This window comes from Chinchilla lanigera, unplaced genomic scaffold (genome assembly GCF_000276665.1).
Source record: "Chinchilla lanigera isolate Chin_1 unplaced genomic scaffold, ChiLan1.0 scaffold00040, whole genome shotgun sequence".
Taxonomy (NCBI): Eukaryota; Metazoa; Chordata; class Mammalia; order Rodentia; family Chinchillidae; genus Chinchilla; species Chinchilla lanigera.
Genome location: NW_004955441.1, coordinates 4,262,481 through 4,281,956, shown reverse-complemented (window position 1 = coordinate 4,281,956; position 19,476 = coordinate 4,262,481). Strand labels below are relative to the sequence as shown.

Genomic DNA, 19,476 nt, shown 5'->3' with positions numbered 1-19,476 from the left:
TTTCTGATTGTCTATCTCTTCTCAATACAGACAAAAATGATCCACAATTTAATGTCATCTCTAAGTGATTTTAGCCGAAACAAAGATGGAATTTCTAAATCTTCAAGTGTCATCCTCCTTTTGCAAAATTTTCACTGTTCAGCTGCAAGTGGGAGTCAATTCCACATGATCTATACCATTCAGGCATATGATGGCTGATGCAGCAGTGACTAAAAACGTAGTTAAGAACACATTTTATGAATCCCACATAGGTATGTCTCTGGTTGGTCTCTGGCAATAAACCAGTGTGAACTGGGTTTTTAAAAAATGTTTTCTACAATCTTCCAACTAAGTTATTCTTCTCCGAATACTCGCCATGGAGTTACTCACGTATGAAGGCTGCTATGTGGGTTAGTAAACTAAAACGAAAGTTACTTAAGGTGACAAATAGCTCTATGTGGATGTCGAACTTAATTTGCTCAAAAGGAAACCGTGGAATCCTCCCTAAACCAGCTCCTCCCGCTACTAAAAGGAATTATTTCCTTGAACACTAAGTCTAAGAGTGCTTCTTGATTTCTCTTTCCTTCTTCATCCCCTTCAGATGATATCTCAAAGCTACTTCTCTCCAGCGCCAACTCTCAGGTTTGAATCACTGTCTGTTACCTGAACTATCAAAAAAATCCCTATCTGTGGACTCGTGTCCATGCTTGGACTTCCTCGTCCTCTTCTAACACAAATCACTGTACCATTCACAGGCCCACAACAGCTTCTCAGGAACCGAGCACAAAATCCACACATTTCATATAACCTACAAGGCCTCTGGGGACCCGGCCACGAGCACCGCTTCTCCTCCCTCCCTCTGTTCAGGCCACAGCGCATTCTTGCTTTTCCTTGCTATTCTTTCCACACACTCAGCTTGTTCTCGCCCTAGAGCACCTGGGGTGCTGCTCCCTCCACATGCCATGCTCCCCTCCCTGATTATGAGAGGGCAAGCTTCTTTAGGCATTCATATCCCAGTTCAAATAGCCTTCCTTCAAAGAACACTCCTCTGGTACACCTACCTAATGCAGTTTTCCTAGTAATTCTCCATCACAGATTCCGATTATTGTTCTTCATAGCTTTTGCCCATATAGTATTTCTTGTTTGTATATTTTTGTAATCTTGCCACTCTGAACCTAAACTCCATGAGAGCTGTATCCTCAGCAACTAGAACAGTGCTTATTTGGTACCTATTTGACACTTAGTGAGAACTCACTGGATGAAATTAATAAATAAAGGGGGCTGGGGATTTAGCTCAGAGGCACAGCGCCTGCCTGGCAAGCGCAAGGTCATGAGTTCAATTCCTGGTACCAGAAAAAAAAAAAAAAAACAACGAAATTAATAAAATGATTTCTTGTGTGCTTTACATTCTTCATTGAAAGTGGCTTTCATATTTCTCAATACTTCATGAATTTATTAAGACCACTCTGAGTTACAGTGATTTCTCTTAAAATGCCACAGACCCTAAAGTTGGAATCATATGCACAGTTAAAGTACAAGTTGTTCATTACATCATGCAAGTTTTCGTACTGACTCTAGCGAAGATTACTAACCTCAGAGAGGCCCTACCTGAACACCCCTGGCAGCTGCAAAGGCTGCTGGTACTATCTTTGCTAGTGAGTTCCGTTCTTCTGATCCATGGCTGCACTTCTGTGAGAGTGTAACCTATACCAAATCAACACAAAAAGGTGCCATGGTCCAGAATTTAAGCTTTGTTAAGGTCCAGGCAGAATGACTCACAATCATTCCCTTTATCAGACTTTTACTTTTTATAAAATATAGATTGGTCTGACAAACTTCTGTACAACATCATGGCTGACTATTATCTGTCTTTTTTTTTCTTTTGGTTTTTTGAGGTAGGGTCTTGATAAGCAGTTCAGGCTGGCCTTGAACTCACAGTGATCCTCCTTCCTTAGCCTCCCAAGTGATGACTATTATCTCGTCATAGATAATAGTGTGTATGCACGTATGCATGTATTGCATTCATTCACTTTATTTTTTAAGACACAGTTTCAGTATCTGGTCCAGGCTAGCCATGAGCTCATCAATCTGCTACTTCAGCATCTCAAGTGTGGGAACTACAGGTGTGCCACTACATCCTGTTTCCTCTAAATTTCTGACAAGCTGATTTTATGGTGATATGTTCATATATTTTAGAAAAGAAAACTCTGGGTAAACAAATCACAACCAATTCCTTCCCTTATAAACAAATACAAATAACCCACAGAAATTATTAGGAGTTGTTTGGCCTCCAAATGGCCATTATTCTCAATAAATCCATAAATGTTATTAAAATGCCCTATCATGACTTCCACGCATTTAAAAAAATCAGTTATGCTTAGAATTCATTTTCAGCACCATCACCAAAAACACAGAAGTGAGGGTCCACGTTTTCTCTGTCAAGGATACTATTCTGTTTTCCTTCCCTTTGACACTACACACCTTAATACTATAAAATGCTCAAAGCAATATCCCCCTCAAAGGTGCTGCCTAGGTCAAACAACTCGCCCCCTGTGACAGACCACCAGAATGAAGTGTGCCTGTGCTGAGCCAGGAGCCATCGCAGGCCTCTTTGTCTCTACGCGGCTCTGTGAAATCTCCCATCCCTTGAGCAGTCTCCTCTTCCACCCTTTCCGTGCTGCTACACTGGTGGTCCACCACCAGCTAAATCCCCTCTGCTATCCCTCTCCCCTCGGGGTGTTCCTGCAACCTTGCTCTAGCTGAAACCTGGGTGGCCCCAACTATTCCTTTTCCTTTCAAGTCCTCTTAAATGGGGATGGCTGTATCAGGCACATTCCGTAAATCCTGGGGGCAGGTAAGTATCTTCCTTGTGCTCATCGTCACTTCCAGACCATTCTTTCATTTCCCCTTTAAAAAAACAGAGCCTTGTTCACTGGAAATATATGCTCTCCACTGTTTTACCAGCTACAGATGATTGTTACATTTATCTAACAGAACTTCCGGCTCATTCATGGTGTCTGCACTGCCTGCTGGGGTAATCCACCCTGGCTCAGCTGTGTGAACTTCTATCTCCAGTGACCTTATTCTTTTCTCCTCCACAGCCGACTGTATCACCTACATCACCCTCAGCCCTCAATACAACCAGGAAAAATCTTCACCTCAAATTCCTGTTCATTTCTTTAGCTGTTCTCACCAGAACGTTCCCTCCACCAACCACATCACTTGCTCACCGTTTTTACCTCTTTCCCAGTGTTGACCACATGGTTAATCACCAGAAATACTCTCCTGCATAAACCTCAATCCCCATATGGCCCTTTGTGCCTTCCTACCAGGTTAACAAGATAAAGTAACCCTGGCTACCCCTCCACCTAGGAGGCACCAGTGCCAGAGCCAGAGAAAGACACAAAGACACTGGCCAGTCTCTCCTCAAGTTTATAACCACTAACCTCAAGTAAGTGGTCAGCTCCTGCAGGGGACCCTGTAAATTTCCCTAATCCACTCTTGCCCTTAACCTGAGATGTCTGACATTTTCTTTTCCCTCAAGTTTCCACACTGCTTCTTTCACTTCAGGTCAGAGAGGGACCTTCCTTTGTTCTTCTCCAGGAAAGAGAAATGATTCTACTCCTCTCCTGGAACACTGCACACTACAATCATTGTTTTTCTTACACTTTCAGCTTCTTCCTCTTCACTGGCTCGTTCTCATCACTGCACATGCTGTAATATCCCCCATACTTTTTTAAAGCTCCTCTTGACCCTCAGCCCTCTAAGACAACAACTCTGTTTTTCACTCTCATTTTATCACCCAACATCTCAAGAAGAGTTTTCCTATTTGTATTACTTGCACTAGCAACCATTTTCTTTGAGGTCAGAAATCCTAGAATCATTGTTGAGTTTCCATCTCTCCCTTTATCTGCTAGCGGGTACTGCTGGTTCTTCTATCAAGATGATGTACGTTCATCCTTCCTTGCCGTTTCTCATGGCGCCATGTGTAAATAACTGGAATAGCTCTTCACCAACCTCTTGATTACGCTACCTCCCTCTGCTAATCTATCCTGCACCTGCTGCTCCACCCCAGTCTGCCTAACACTGATTTCACCATCTCTGCTCCTCTCTGCTCATCAACCTGCAATGATTTCTGATAGCTCCTATCACCAGGCTGCAGCTCTTTGCATGACGTGTAAGACATTTCATAATCTAGTTCCATATAGCCTCCCTTTCTTTATTTTCTATTAGCTATCAACATTAAATGCTGCTCTTTTAGACCAGTTCTGCAAATTCTTGTTTCTACATTTTGTTCTTCTGTCCACCTTGTTCCTAAAAGCCATACTTCAATACTTCAACAGTTCGGAAACCCAAACTGTTCAGATTCCACCCTCCACAATATCATACTATACAATTACAGGTCATACTTTGTTGACCCTAAATACCTGTAGTATTCCAACTTTCAAACTGCTCTATCAATGACTTAGTAACCCCTAAGTATATCGTCACTACTTCTTTCATACACAATGTACATTTTTTTAATTTTATGAAAAATAAAACAAATTTTCTTAACCAAGTAACAGAATAATGAAGTTATTACACTGTGTATTGTTATCTTCAAAGCAGTTACTCAGTACAAAACATAAACCTAAATGATTCTTACAAAGAAGAAACAGTAATACAAACTTTCTTTTCAATGAAATAAGATAAACTATTAGTGGAAATAAAACAACAGCATATATGCTGAAGTATTTTTATAACAATGGAATATATAATTTGGCTTATTTTGAATAACAAAGCATTTAACCATATCTACTTTTGCTTTATATAGAGGCCATCTGAAAAAATAAGTTTAACATTTTGTAAAAGTAAAGAAATTTAATTAGATACAATAACTGTTCATGAAGGAATTACCTGAAAATTCGAAGCACTGAATCTCCCAAAGAGCTTTTTCAGAATCAGTTTAAAAATTAATAAAGTCCTACATTTCAAAGATCACAGATACACACCTAACTAATTATAAATTCATCTGTCCTAAGTATTGCGACATAATTACCTGTGATAGCTTCATACTTAGACCTGCGATATCTCAAACAATTTAGACGGCTGTGAAAAGGGTATGCTCGGGAGCAGGGTGTTAAGTGGTGACAGTCATGGCCACCATGAGACAATGGAAACAGTTTCATGAAATGTAAGGATGGCAAAAGGCAATAAATCTAAATTGTTATATTATTCCATATAATGTTAACTTTAAATATGTATAACTAAATTAACTATTTACATAGACACAGGACCATGTCATCTATACCTCTAAATTTTATACAGTATACTGAAGTTGACAAAATACCTTTCTTTTTTAGCAAATGAGGACAAGGACAAGCAAGGGGAAACCAGAGGACAGAAATGTGCTAGGTCAGGGTGAGTGAGGGGCAGAGCGGAGACCCGAGCCCAGGCCTACCCTCTTATCAGCTGTGGCTGTGGGCCACAGTACTAGGCTCTGGGTACTCCACTTGGGGTCACCCTAGTTAGAATCACTTTGTCAATCTTTTTTCTAGGTTGTATACATGAATGTACATGTTACGACCCTTATTAGTGTAATGCTGTTACTTTTTCCTTTTACTTTCATTAGTAACTGTTTGCAGTACACAATGTGATTACATTCCCTGTAGGGAACTGGTATATGCATGTAACACATTTCATTATTTTTCCGCCTTCTCTCTAACCCCCTTTTATTTTTCCAGAATCAGATTTATTTATTTATAAGACTGTATAAAGTTAATTACCACACATACAGATTGAAAAGCAGACTAACAGGCCAAAGAACAATTTCTGACTTCTCTCTAGAGATGTGGGGGTCTCATGATACACCCAACATCTTGATTCTTGCCCCTGGTAAAACCAACCTAAGCCTTCAAATCTCAATGTGCGATTCTCCCTTGTCTTCTGAAGAGCTCCTCTTCTGTACCAGATGAGCTGCCTTTCTAATTAGCAGACTCTCCGCATGGAGCCCCATCCTATCATCAATTGAGCGGAAGGTACCTGATGACAACAGATGCTGAGCTCAAGCACACCACTCGAGAAACCATCCATGCTGCAGAGGTGACCCAGGTTGGCCTGCACAACATACTCTGCTCACACCACATTACCACCCCACGCTTCCAGGAAACATACACATCCAATACCACATCAGTCCCTAGTATACCTTCTGCCTATCTGTCAGGATTCTAAAAGCTACCAAGCTCTACTGTAAGCCTGTCTTTACCTTTTCAGGCTCAAATACTATCAGTGCTCAGAGTTACACACCGTTAAGTCTGAAAGATGGATGGCTTGCAAAAATTAATGCTTACCTTCGATCCTCTTTAAAGCTGACAGGCACATATCCTTTCTTGGAAACTCGAAGGGGTTGCTGCAGGTTCGAATGGTGTCACACTCACACTTCCCATTCATTATATTGCAGCCAGAGATAAGGTTTTCATTGCATGGTTCGAAACCAAGCAGCTGGTCATCGTCCCAGTTCTCATCTGAAAAACAATCACCCAGATAATGTTTGCTTGCTGCTTCATGCAAGGGCCTATTTGAGCGCAAAAGCACACGGGGATGTTACAATGAACATCCAATTCTCATACCTCAATTTGTGAAAGGCAGTTTGGCTGGAACGATACAAGTGAATGAAATCCAGCCTCCTCCTACCAACCAAAAAGACTGGAACATGGCCATACATGTACACATTGAATTTCAACATGCAAACATCTGTAATCAAAACATTTGTAATCAAAAGCCTCTACTTCTCTTATGGGCCACTACAACAGCAAGTGAGAGGTCTTTAAAATTTTCATTTTAAACAAAATTTCCTGGATTTTTCTACATTCAGTAGATCACAAGAGTTACATTCGTCATCTACAATTTTTTTTTTTTTGTCGGTACTGGGGCTCCAACCCAGGGCCTTGCGCATGCTAAACAAGTGCTTTACCACTGAGCTATACCCCAAAATTATTTTGTAAAGCTCTTGTTTTCTCTATCAGTAGAGACCAATTTGGGATTTAAAAGAGCTCTTCAACCTAACACATCAAGGCAGCTAATAAACAGCAAAAGATACCACCCACAAGGGTCAAGAACAAGATCCCATAGAGGAAATTCTCTGCAATGCATTTTGGACACATTCTTAGCATCTAAGGTTCCCCATGGGCAAGCCCAGCTAGGACCCCAACACTAAAGGCTACAGCCTAGTGAGAGGCTGAGGTCACCACATTCTAAAGCGGAAACCAATTCAGGTGCGAGTCATGGATGACAGTGGTTACTGAAAAACTACATTTTAAAACCAGTTTTCCTCAGACTCAGCTCAGAAAAATGCAACATGACAAAACCATAGGCAGGCTTGATTTGCACTAATATTACTCACAGTGCAAACATCTCTTATAGGAAAGCAGGCTTTTTCTATAGATCTCTAGGACATTACATGTTTTTTCCCTCTTAACGTTATCTTTAAAAGGTATTTTATCACACTTGAACTATGTTGCTGATAACTATATCTGAAGAGAATGTTTAAAATTGCTTAAATTCAAGAAACCTTGACCTGTTACACACACTAAAGCAGGAATAAATATTATCCTAAAGAATGTGTTTTGGGACTGGGAATACAGCTCTGTAGCAGTGCATTTCACAGCATAAGGGAGGACCTGGGTTTGCTCCCCAGGATAAACGAAGAAGGAAAGAGTGCTTTTACCAGAAGACAGGTATGAAGAAACAGGTGAGATGGATACACACACACCCATCACTAACATTTACTTCTAGTATCTTCAGTACACAAGCTAGGCAAGACTTCTTCACTGAAATAATTTTTTTGACAAGGAGTCTTTAGAAGAACTAACAGTATGAAGAGCTTCCGGGTAATTCTTTGAGAAAAGAAAAACAATCTGTATTTTAATTTCAGGAGATCAAACTCACTTCTGTAATTGAAGCACTAGCTCTCAGTAAATTATCTTTTGGTTTTAAAGATTTACACAAAAGCACAAGTGATCAGTTTAAAATTTTTGTTTTCCAACTCAGCCTACATACAGTCCTCAGACATAACATGTATGTAATGTATTAAAGACACATTCCTATGGTTATGCTAGCAGTGCACTGACTAAACTACTCTCTAAGACAGACCAAAAAGTATTCTGAAACAATTCAACACAGCATAGGTGGTGATATCTGTTTTCCATTATAAAGTGGTAAGTCTAAATGGTTTCTCATCTTGCACTCAAATGTTGACATGCTTTTAGTATCATCAATCTAAAACATTTCAATGAAATTTGCCATGAAAGATTTTTTTGTGACTGCATATGCAAATTTATAGTTCAAAGATAGTTCAATCCCAGAAATCTGAAAACATGCAAGAAATTCAAGAAATAGCTGAACTACTGAAAAATTACTTAATATTCTCTTTTCATTCATATTCCTGAAAGGAAAAGTAGTAACTTTCTATAAATATGCACATATCAAACTGAGTTGACTCTACCAAAGATTTTTTTTCCTCATTAAACACCCCTTCTCTCTATTAAAATCGGGAAGTTCCTTAAAATACCACCCTCATGAGTTACCACAGAGTAAGCTAGACCTGTCCACTCTTTTCTCCTTGCTCCTCTCATTCCCCACACTGTTACCAGAACTGTCTTCCTCAGGAAGCACCCCTGGTCAGTGGTTCTCTCTTACCAAGAAGGAAAGTCCAGCTTCTTACCGCTGAATATGTACATGGTTCCTCACGACACGGCCTGTATCTCTGTCCACACACTCCCCTCTCTTCAATCCCTCTCCCATCTAATGCTCTGAGCACACTCAGTTTCTCACCACAAACCTTAACAACTGCTCCGCTGCTGTGCTCACCATCCTCTACCCAGAATCCCTCCTTCCCCTCTTCCCTGACTCCTGCTCATTCTCGAAGACCCACTTCACATGTTATCTCTTGGAGCCGTTCCATCCTCCAAGCCCTGCAAACATCTGCACAGACTTCTCGCCACTGCCTCCATGCCAGCTACCTTCTCTTCTGAGTCCAACTTCCCTGACAGACAAGGTCCACATAGGCGGGAGGCAGGTTTACCCACATTTGAATGCCCTTAACCCCACAGTTAGGGCAGTGTTAATACATATGTCACTCAGAAACACACACACACGTATGCACACATACATATGAACACACACATTCCTGTGAATGGTATGGTGAACACAGTTGTCCGTTTCATTTTTAACCAAAACATGCCGTGTGTGTGTGTGTGTGTGTGTGTGAGATCACAAGGAAAGATAAAAGAGCATGTTTAAATAATTCAGATCTTACTTTTAAAAGCTTATCATTAAAGCACTGCGTGAGACATGCATTTTAAAGAATTCTTGGACACACTGGAGCATTTCTCATTAAGCATCATCTGCTGTTAGTCCCCCAGTTCAGCACGAAGACTGCAACCTCTTATCACCTGGCTGACATCAACAGTCCTTCTGAGAAGGCCATCCCACAGCCAAATTATTTGCACTGCCGGATGCTCTACCCTGCCATCCAGCAGGAAGACCATTTCCCCTGAATACGCAGTCAGAACCAAACGGTGCCTGCCCTTGATCATCTCCCGGGCTCTCACTCTGCAGCGGCCCTGACTCTCTTCTGCAGAGCACCGACTACACCTGAAAATGCATACACAGGTGAGGCTGACCACTCCCTTAGAAAGTACGAGGGCCCTGTGAACAGCCAGGAAGCGCCCTGGACTCTGCAGCCAACAGCGTCATACTTGCTCTTCTTTTCTTTGTTGATAGGAAACTTTTTAGTTCTCTGCCCCTTCCTAATTCATACTTTCGGTTTTCTTCTCCTCAAGTAATTCCCTTCGGAACCACTGTGTTACAGGATCAAGCACAACAGGCTTCTGACATAAATGCTTTTAGGGTTTTCTATTATAGAACATTAGACTTTAATTTAACAGAAAATCAATAAGACTGAAAGCAAAAATGTATTAAATTTTGATTAAATCAGATATTCAACTCTGAGTAAATCTGAGCACAATAACAGCTGAGTATCTTATCTAAAATGCTTGGGGCAAAAACCTTCAGATTTTAGAGCTTCTTAGAATATTTGCATAGACTTTGCATTAGGTCAGTGCTCAATTTTTTCTGCATTTTAGACACCTCAGATTAAAGATTAGGGATGCTCACTCAATCTGTAGTGCTACCGGAAAATTCTGTTTTTAAATATACAGCAAAGAATCATTCTTCTGATTCTGTGCCACAGTTCCTCCTTCTTGGACTGGCCAGGGGATAAAAAAACTGCTAAAAACAGGAGACTGTCCTCCTTTATTTATCAAGTAGGTTTTTTTCCTGGTACTCTACAAGTGACAAGATGTAGCCCACTAGAGTGAAAGGTCAAGACAATAAGATACTTCCTCAAGTGTATTTTAAAATTTATAACTTCTGCAAGGTAACAAATCAGGAGATTAAGTAAGTTACTTTTCAATAATATCAGTCATTTGTGTTGCTTCCAGTGAAGAGCACCCTTAAGGAAAACTGATTCTTTTGGTATTTTAATTACTTACTACATTCTGTACCACAGTGCTTGTGGTGAATATGAGGTCTCCTGAGTGCAGTCGGGTGCCACGGTCTCTACTCACACTAAGATCCAGCAGTTTTACCATTGTTTTTGCACCACTGGCTCCAAGGTAATAGAGATAAAAGACAACTCAAATTTTAATATTGGGGTACTGCTACTCGGGTCTGCGGCCACACATTGAGAGCTGCTGTTCTAGAGAGCATGACTCCGTCCTGCCAGCACCCCTACTACATCACAGCAGCAGGACAACCAAAGCTGAAGCACCTCAGGGCACTGGGCACCTCTCTCCTAACAGCACTGCATCATAAAACCGCATTTCTTCAGTGTGACTGAGCAACCCTGGAAGGACGACCAAGCTTTAAACTTTCACAGACATCAATGGACCTCGCACGACCAACATTCGTAGACAGGAAGGAACTGCGGAAGCAGCTCACCTGTCTGCCGGACATCGCCACAGCTGGGCTGCTGTGTGCGTACTGTACAGGGCCACAGTGTACAGCTGTACGGTGCTCAATCAAGCCCAGGATTTCCAGAAGTAAGAGGAAGACAGTGGTGATGTGGAGGGGACTGCTAGGAAGCACAAAATAATATACCCTGTATTTGCGTCACCGGTGCGTTAAGACTCTTTGCTGGACTTATGAATGAACTGGATTTAAGAATGAAACCAACTTCTGTTCTTCCAGAATGGAATGTGTTCCTAGGTCGGGGACTTACTGTACCTAACTGGTAAACAGGAAAATGACAGTAGTATCCAAAGCAAAGTTGCTTTGGTTCATATATGACTTTTCCCAGGGCGAAATCAGAAACATGTCTTTTGACAAGTAAAGGGAGATTCTTATCAGTGTATGAAGACCACAGCTGATAATCTGCTTTACGTTCCTTCTGTTAGCACAAAAATAGCTGAACTCTAGGGGCTGAAATTTCCACTACATTAAACTATCCAGGAGGGTGGCAAGTACTGATGAAAAAGCTAGAGATATTTCCTCCTGTACTTAAATTAAAAACAAACAAAAAAGAGAATGACTCCTGGACCTGACACAGAGGTCTCCATTAAAAGTGACTGTCTTCAAGGCCCCAGGCCTTGAGAAGCAGCAGGGTGACCTTGGGAATCTATAAGGCTGCCAAGGGTGAACTACAGAGATTCAGGTGCAAAAGGCTGGTTTCCCTGTGACAGTACCTTGTTGGATTTCTTATAGTTTACATTTCTCCTCTCTCTATATAGTTCCACAGGTTTCAAGCAATCCCTCCCTTAACTTTTTTTTTGCCTAACTCTTGTCTTCCCTACAGCTCTCTTTCAATGTAGTGAACGATTCTATAGAACGTGAGTGGTTTTTGTTGCTGCTGTTGAAAGGAAAACACCTGATCACAAAACAAAAACACTGTGCTTCCAACAGCGACCTTCAGTCTTGTCCGAAGTATCTCCCAATGTTCTTCATGATGCCCGAAACTCCTTCCTTCTGCATTTGATACAAATAGTTTTAAGTGTAAAGCTCTTAAGAAAGAAGTTTCTATTCCGAGGGTAGGAGGGTACTACAGAGAAGGGTGGGCAGGAAGAAGCCTCGTACACGATACACAGAGCTCAGCCACTCCAGGGCTGTGAAGCAGCAGCTCTGGGGACACCCCCATCCCTCTACCCAAGAGCTCTAGGATCCAGCAATGGACACTCCTGGAATCAACCCCTCTGTCCACAAAAATGTCTTTCCATCTGTTTGCTCATATCTGATTCACCACCACTACTGAATAAAACTTCAGGTGTGACTGCACCTACTGGACAGGACTGTGTGTTAATCTGAAATTTCTGCCTTCCTGAAGGTAAGAGGCGTTTGTAAACTCCAAGCCTTATGGTTTCCACCTTGCACCTGTTTCGGCGAATGGAGTTTACTCCAAACCAAGAGATAGCTGCACCCTATTATGTAGCAATCCACTTGCCAGAAATATGCTAGAGCAGATATTAGAAAGCAAGAAACAAATTCACAGTACACACTCAGAAGCTCGCTGTAATGGAATTCTGTTGGCAGAAGAGAGGCTTCTGGGAATATATATCAAATTAATTCTTCAGCTGTTCACATATCCCTGTGGCTACAGTAAGATGCAAAGAGCTAATACTGGTATCTCTTTCCATGCCAGCCTAGGAACTTCAGTGTAATGTAAAATTGCTGCTCTTAACTCCCCCAGCACCCAGCTGGCTGTTATCAGGCATTCAGTTCTGCTCCAGGAGGAACCTAATGCAGTGAGCTTTCATTCTCCCTCTGCTTCAGGCTTAAAGTCCGTGCTCCAAAGCTGGTGCTTTCCTCTCTGTCCTTTCTTGTGCTGTAATCAGTGCAAAGCAGGAAGGGTAAATTTATGGTTATCAATAAAAGTGATGTATGTAACAAATATGTGTTTTATAGGCATTTCCACAAAGCGGAACCATGTTAGGTGTATGTAACAATATACCAGAGTAGAGAAAAACCAGAATCTCCTAAACAGGGGAAATAAAATATCCACAAGTATTTGTTATAAAATCTTAAACTGAACGCAACCATTAACTGTATAATAAACAAGAAGAATACTGTTTCTATTATGGCCAGGTGAGGAATTCATTGAAAACCAGTCCTCATCCAGTTTATTAAATCAATTTACAACAAAACATTGACTGATGTAAACTTAGGTTCCATCTCAATACTTTTCATCACACTTCAGTAATACAACAGGGGAGGACCAGAAATAAAACTTCACAATGTAAATTAACTCAATCACGCACTCCTCAAATACAGTTACCTACTGCACAATAAAAACTGCTTGAGCAAGGCTTGAAGGCCTTAAAGAGGCCAGGGAAAGGAAGTTTGCAGTACCGAGTTCCACCGTTCTAACCCAAATCACGCAGAGAATAAAATGTTCTTAGGACTCCTGAAACACAGGAACAGGCTAAGGAAAGATAATTTCCTTTCTGACAGCAGGATGCCAGTGGGCAACAGGAAAAAGGAGCTTAGGAGAAGATAAGCTATGTCTCCAGAAGCAAAGATTCTGTGAAAGGTGAAAATAGGAGACTCGAGACTGGGACTACAGAACGTACTCCGCTACTACACTATTCTGCCTAACCTGGAAGTATCTTCAACCGCATTCTGTCAGACAAGCAGTAGGTCTGGGGTGCTATAACTGAAGGGCCTTGGCTCTGACACTGGTTCATAAGAGGACCCTGAGCAAGGCATTCTAGGAGCCAAGATTTTAATTTCTAAAGTGAGATGGAAGGCCAGGTGTGGTGGCACATGTCTGTAATCCCAGCACTCAGGAGGCTGAGGCAGGAGGACTGCTGAGAGTTCATGGCCAGCCTGGGCTATAAAATGAGTTCAAGGCCAGTCTGAACTGCATAGTGAAATCCTGTCTCAGACAAAAATAAAATAAAATGAGATGAGATGAATGGACAATTCATGAGGTCCCTCTGAACTTTATCTTCATGTTTAATTCCGGATCTTTGTTCAAACAGTTGAATGATAACAATGCACTGAGGAGACAGTGACAGAAAATTATATACTTATGATAGTCACAATTTATATGCGACCACTTTGGGATTTTATAAACTAAATGACCACACATAGGTCAGGCAAGCCAACGGCGTTTTCCATATACCAAGCATCACTTTCCAGGACCTTTGCAGCAGCTTCATTTTTAGAAGATCCATAAGCTGAGCTCTCAAAAAAACTCCTGATTTACTAAACTAGAATTGGCCATGGACTGACAGCTGCTGGAGTGCTCTGTCACCACACAATTATCTCTACTGCTTACATGTTAGGAAACTGCGATATGGGAAAATTCACCAAATATTTAAAAATGAAGAACAATGGGATAAAAACGTGGAACCTAACCAGCGCTATGTTTAAAGAGAAATTTAACAGGAGATAAGAAAGGCAAGGAAATCAATCAGCCAAGTATTTGCTTGAAGAACCTGAAAGAAGAGTAACAGAACAAGTCTGACCAAACGGGTAGAAACAATACACACAGAGAGAGCAAACGCAACCGATGTCGTTAACAAAATTAAAAATTGGTTCTTCAGGAAGATTAAGATGCCTTATAAATACCTTATGATTAAAATTCCCAATAAGCACACTAACTCATCTAGCTCATTTGGGTTATTTTTGGTCCTTCTGAGACAGGGTCTCACTATGCAGTTCAGGCTGGTCTTAAACTCACTTTGTAGCCCAGGCTGGTCTCAAACTCGCAATGATCCTCCTGCCTCAGCCTCCCAAGTGCTGGGATTACAGGTATGTACCACCACACCCAGCTCCATGCAGCTTATTTGGATATATGAGTATTTTTTCAGTTTCTCTATAGTGATTTTACCAGAAAGTTGCTCAGAGTTAGTCATTAAGTGGTTTGTCACACTTCCGAATTTTTTTTAAAGTAATCAAGACAAATATTTGAATGTCCATTTAAATTTTTTTTTTTCCCAGCTACAACTGGTTTGACTACACTCTTTGGCAAAGTCCGTGACTCTCTTACATTTCCTCTGCTTTGATAGTGGCTGGTGATATTGCTGAAAGCAAAGCTCAAGTGTTCTCCTCTGATACATGTCTGTATGGTACTCGACCTGCCTTCTCGGCAGGTGTGCCACTGTTAAGCAATGCAGCCATGTGAGCGTCAATGACCGTTAAAACATGTAACTCAGCCGAGTACGCTGGCACACGCCTATAATCCCTACTACTTTGAAGGCTGAAGCAGGAGGATCTCAAGTTCAAGGCCAGCCTGGTAAACTTAGCAAGACCTGTCTCAAAAAAACTTTGATGCAAAGGCCTGGGTCCAATTCTCAGTACTGGAAAAACAAACAAACACCTCAACATATAATTCATGGTATCCAGCCTCAAAGAATATCAATTACCAAATGCACTTCTACTTAAAAATTAATAAATCTTGGTTGAGAAAAATACCTTGGAGAAGCATGTAGTTGTCTTCACCTCTTCATCAAGATGCTCTCGGCCATACTTAGCTATCCTTATATGACCACTTCCCACTGTCTGATCCTTCTATAGAGACGCTTTAACGTAAGCAACAGCGAGGAGTATTATAAAAATAATCCCCAACCAACTTCTTTAGGACGTAAGAGTGGCAAAGCGGTGGACTACAAACACAAAACAACATCCAACATCTGATCAAGTGATGGCACAGAACATAAAGCCTGTCTAGATTTGATCCCAACGCCCCTCTCCTAATTTCAACACCTTCCCTCCCTCCAAAAAGAAGTCGTGATAAATGCTCCCTGAAAGAATCCTGTTGTTTCGTGAGTCGGTGGCTTTGCACAAGCTGTTCTCTGCCTAGAAAGCTGCTTCTTTCCATTTGTTTCGGAAACTCCTCTTCAGGCTGTGTTTCTTCTGGTTTTATCCAACCTACAGTGACTGAATTATGCGTTATGTATCTATTACTATTATTTCACTTGGAGCAGTATGATAAAATTTTACTTTCGTTTACCAGAAAGTACCTTCTTTGACACTGAGGATAAAGCTTTACTCTTCAACACTAAGCTGTCTTAGGGCTGAGCAAATAGCTTAGCAAAATAACCACCTGTGGAAGCAATGAATAGAGACAGGGAAGAAGACGGCAAGAGGGCTTGCATTTAAACAGAGCAACGTTAACCTTTTAAGGCCAAACTTCTGTAAAGTGAGTTTCATGATAGGGCAAGAACGTCAATTATTCAGAAATAACTGAGAAACCCTCTTCGGATCTCAGTCTTCCTCCTCATAAAATATTCATATGAACTCAAGTTTTCCTTTAACCTCAACATCGTATTAACCAACACTTCCACATATCAATATTTATGACATGTCGAACGAGTGAATGAATGTAATATGATGCAAGCATGTCAGATAAATAACTTAGATAGTAAACTCTTTTTGCTCCCTCTCCGCCACTTCTTTGTGTTACGACGTTAGATAATATGACACAAATTAATGCTTCTTGCCAGAAAGGTACTTGTGGACATGAATAATGCACAGCGCCATTTTATAAATATTAATGTATGCTGTAACCTCAAATCTGCTAGTCAAACAACCAGAAGCAAAACAGAACACTAGAAGGGAATTGTATTCATAAGAAGTGCGAACCTCCACAGCGAAAAGAAATGCAACCAGAGCTTCAAACACGAACAACAAAATGAACACAGTACTCTGAAAATAAGTACTTTGAAGGCTATATATCTTTCATTATAGTAGCTGAGCAGTTGCAAAGATTAATGAAGAACATTTCACCCTTGAGACGAGTCCTCTGGTAACACCAAATGCTTACTAGGCATCTTCCGTGTGCCACAGAGACTGGGCTAAGTGCTGCCCAAGAGGTAGCTCCTTTAGCTGAGGAGAGAAGCTGAGCAAGGAAGGGGCTGAATTCCACAAGAAATACAGTCAGGCAGGCAAGTTCCAGTGAATGCAGAAGACCCGAGGCCCAGGACAAGGAAAGGCAGGAACACCACTAACTCGCCCTGGTAAAGTCCATCCCCAGGCAATAGGGTTTGCTGACTGTCTCTTCTCCGTGGGCACAGGCAGACAAAAACAGAGCTGCAGGCACACCTTGGGAACCAGCAGAAGATCAGAAAACTCAACCACACAAAAAGGAGCACAACTCTCCTATCCTCTAGGAAACAAGGCTTTCTTTGTTAAGGCAAATAATGCCTTCGTCTACAGCAAGACTCCTGAGGAGCAAATAATGATTTTTAAAAGGTGTAATGATCTGTAAGTAACATTAAGGAATCTTTTCTGGGCAATAACTTTGTGAAAGCAGTTGCAATCATTTTGGAAGGCATGTTTTTACAAATTAACTTGAGCACCGCTGCGAACTTCTCCTTAATAATTTATCCAAATCCTTCAAAATAAACCAGGTGAAATAGGAAGAGGTTACATCAGAGCCTGGTATTCCAGCAATTACATTCCTCACTGGGTCTTGGTAATGCTCTACAAAGACATTTCTTCTTTAACTACCTTGCGTAAAAGCCCACACCTTCAGAGACAGAGCATACAGCTTAATAAGAGAACACCTGCCTAGCACGTGCAGGGCCTGGATTAAATTCCCAGCACTACAAACGTCATCAACAAAACACACACCCCTCTGTTTTATCTCATTTATGCCTACACACTCCAAAAATCCCCTGCTACATCTCTGGTCCCAGCAACAAAGCACAATTTATATGCCAATCACACGAATGAACTGATTTGTGTGTGCACACGTGCGGGGGTGCACGTGAGCATAGTATAGTTTCCTATTGTTACCTTGTTTTATCCTAAGTGCAAATTTGATGTATATATCCAGATCTTTATTCTTAATACAGCATGAAGATCTACCTGGCTACCGTTTATGAGGGTAACAGTGCTATAAATTCAAAATGAGAAACTATGGCCTGTCAAAAAACCTCAGCAACACAGGGCCTGTTCGATACACACACTGTAAGGGGATCAAGTCCCTGAAATTTATGAGGAAATGCCCCAGGAAGCAGCAAATATAGATTAAGGGACAATGAAAAGCAGGGCCTTTGCCTTAGGGTGTCTCAAGAAATGAACATTAATATTTCAGGGGGTCTATGATTTACAAAGCATTGATTTAATTCCTAAAACGCATGCAGAATAGACTATACAAATAAACACAATACACAAAGATTCTTAAAAATCTCAAGAATACATCTAAAAGACTTCTGCATATTTTCTTACAAAACCAGAGCTTCTCTTTGTTGTGAGTGTGCTAAACCTCTAAACCTCACAGCCCCCCAACGCCAGGTCAGTATGGTGGCACAGGTCAGACCCACATCTCTGCAGGCCTGTCCTGCCTACGGGGTCAAGTCTGGCCCCTCACACTGAATGAGGCCTGTGCCCAGCCCCAGGTGCCCTTCCAGCTACTCGCTGCTCTGCATCCGTCTCCCCTTCCCAGGCCAGGGCAGCCTCAGGGCCTTGGCGCTTGTGACCCTCCATTCAGAATGCCCTCCCCTCAAGTGTATGTATGGTTCCCCCGACTCCTTCAGGTCTATGATCAACCTTGACTTCACAGTGAAACTTGCCCTGTCCATTTTATTTAAAACTGCAAACCAGACACCACTGAAGTCCCTGCCTCTTTCTCTACTTTTTTTTATGCCCCACCACTAACATCATTTGGCAAGTCATATTCTCTCCTTACTAAACTGGTTTATTTTTCTCCACCTGAAAGTCCTAGGCTGGCTAAGATCTTCTGTCTCTTTTTCATACCTATATCTTATGTACTTAGAACTCAGGCAGAGCACACAGTAGGTCCTCCAGAAATCCATCAATTCCCTGAGTACTGGTACATTTTTACTTTAAGGACCCTCTCCGTTCTACTTCAGTCCACCTAGAGTTCCAGCTGCAGGTATCCTATCCAGCTTAAACGTCTTTTCTTCAAAGAAATTTAACTTTTCTCCCACCTATTTCTCTCCCTTCCCAGCGTATCTACCCACAGCTCTTCATGTATCCTAAGGCACTGCAGCCGTTTCTTTACAGCTGCATGCAGAGCTTGTAGGCAAAGGTGCTTTCCTCATTTCTATCCCCATGCCAGGCTGAGCTGGACAACGGCCCGCAGCGGCCGCAACCCCCACATGCTGAGTGGAGTAAGCAGATGGTAGACCTGGCAGCTGACCGCTGCAGAAGGTGCACTCATGTGAATGCAACATGGAAAGAAAGGACGACAGCAGACTTAAAATCCTTCTACAGTTATCTCAGGGTCAGGTTTGTTCTATTTTTTCAGTATTTATGCATACATATTTAACCTTTTTTTGTAACATTTGAGGTGCAAAAAAATAAATAAATAAAGTTTATAGTAATTTAAGTCTTCCAAAGAATAGGATGAAAGTTACTTTCAAGTATTTTATAACACACAGGTATCAATGGAAGAAATACGCTTCTGTATTGCAAATTAGAGCACATGCATGCATAAACATACAGAGAATAACTAATTTGCTTCAAAAAGGAAATGTACATAAATGTGTGAAT

The 19,476-nt window shown here is 41.4% G+C and overlaps 1 protein-coding gene across 1 annotated transcript in view; it reads right to left on the bottom strand.

The window, feature by feature from the left end:
* The window catches only part of Crim1 (cysteine rich transmembrane BMP regulator 1 (chordin-like)), a gene marked incomplete at its 5' end in the record, with an annotated part of 145,127 nt that extends 138,581 nt beyond the window's left edge, over positions 1–6,546 (bottom strand). Inside the window, one exon of the mRNA XM_013517514.1 lies at positions 6,309–6,546. Coding sequence (XP_013372968.1) covers positions 6,309–6,546 — 238 coding nt within the window. The remainder of the gene's footprint in view (positions 1–6,308) is intronic.
* Between the last annotated feature and the right edge of the window lie 12,930 nt (positions 6,547–19,476).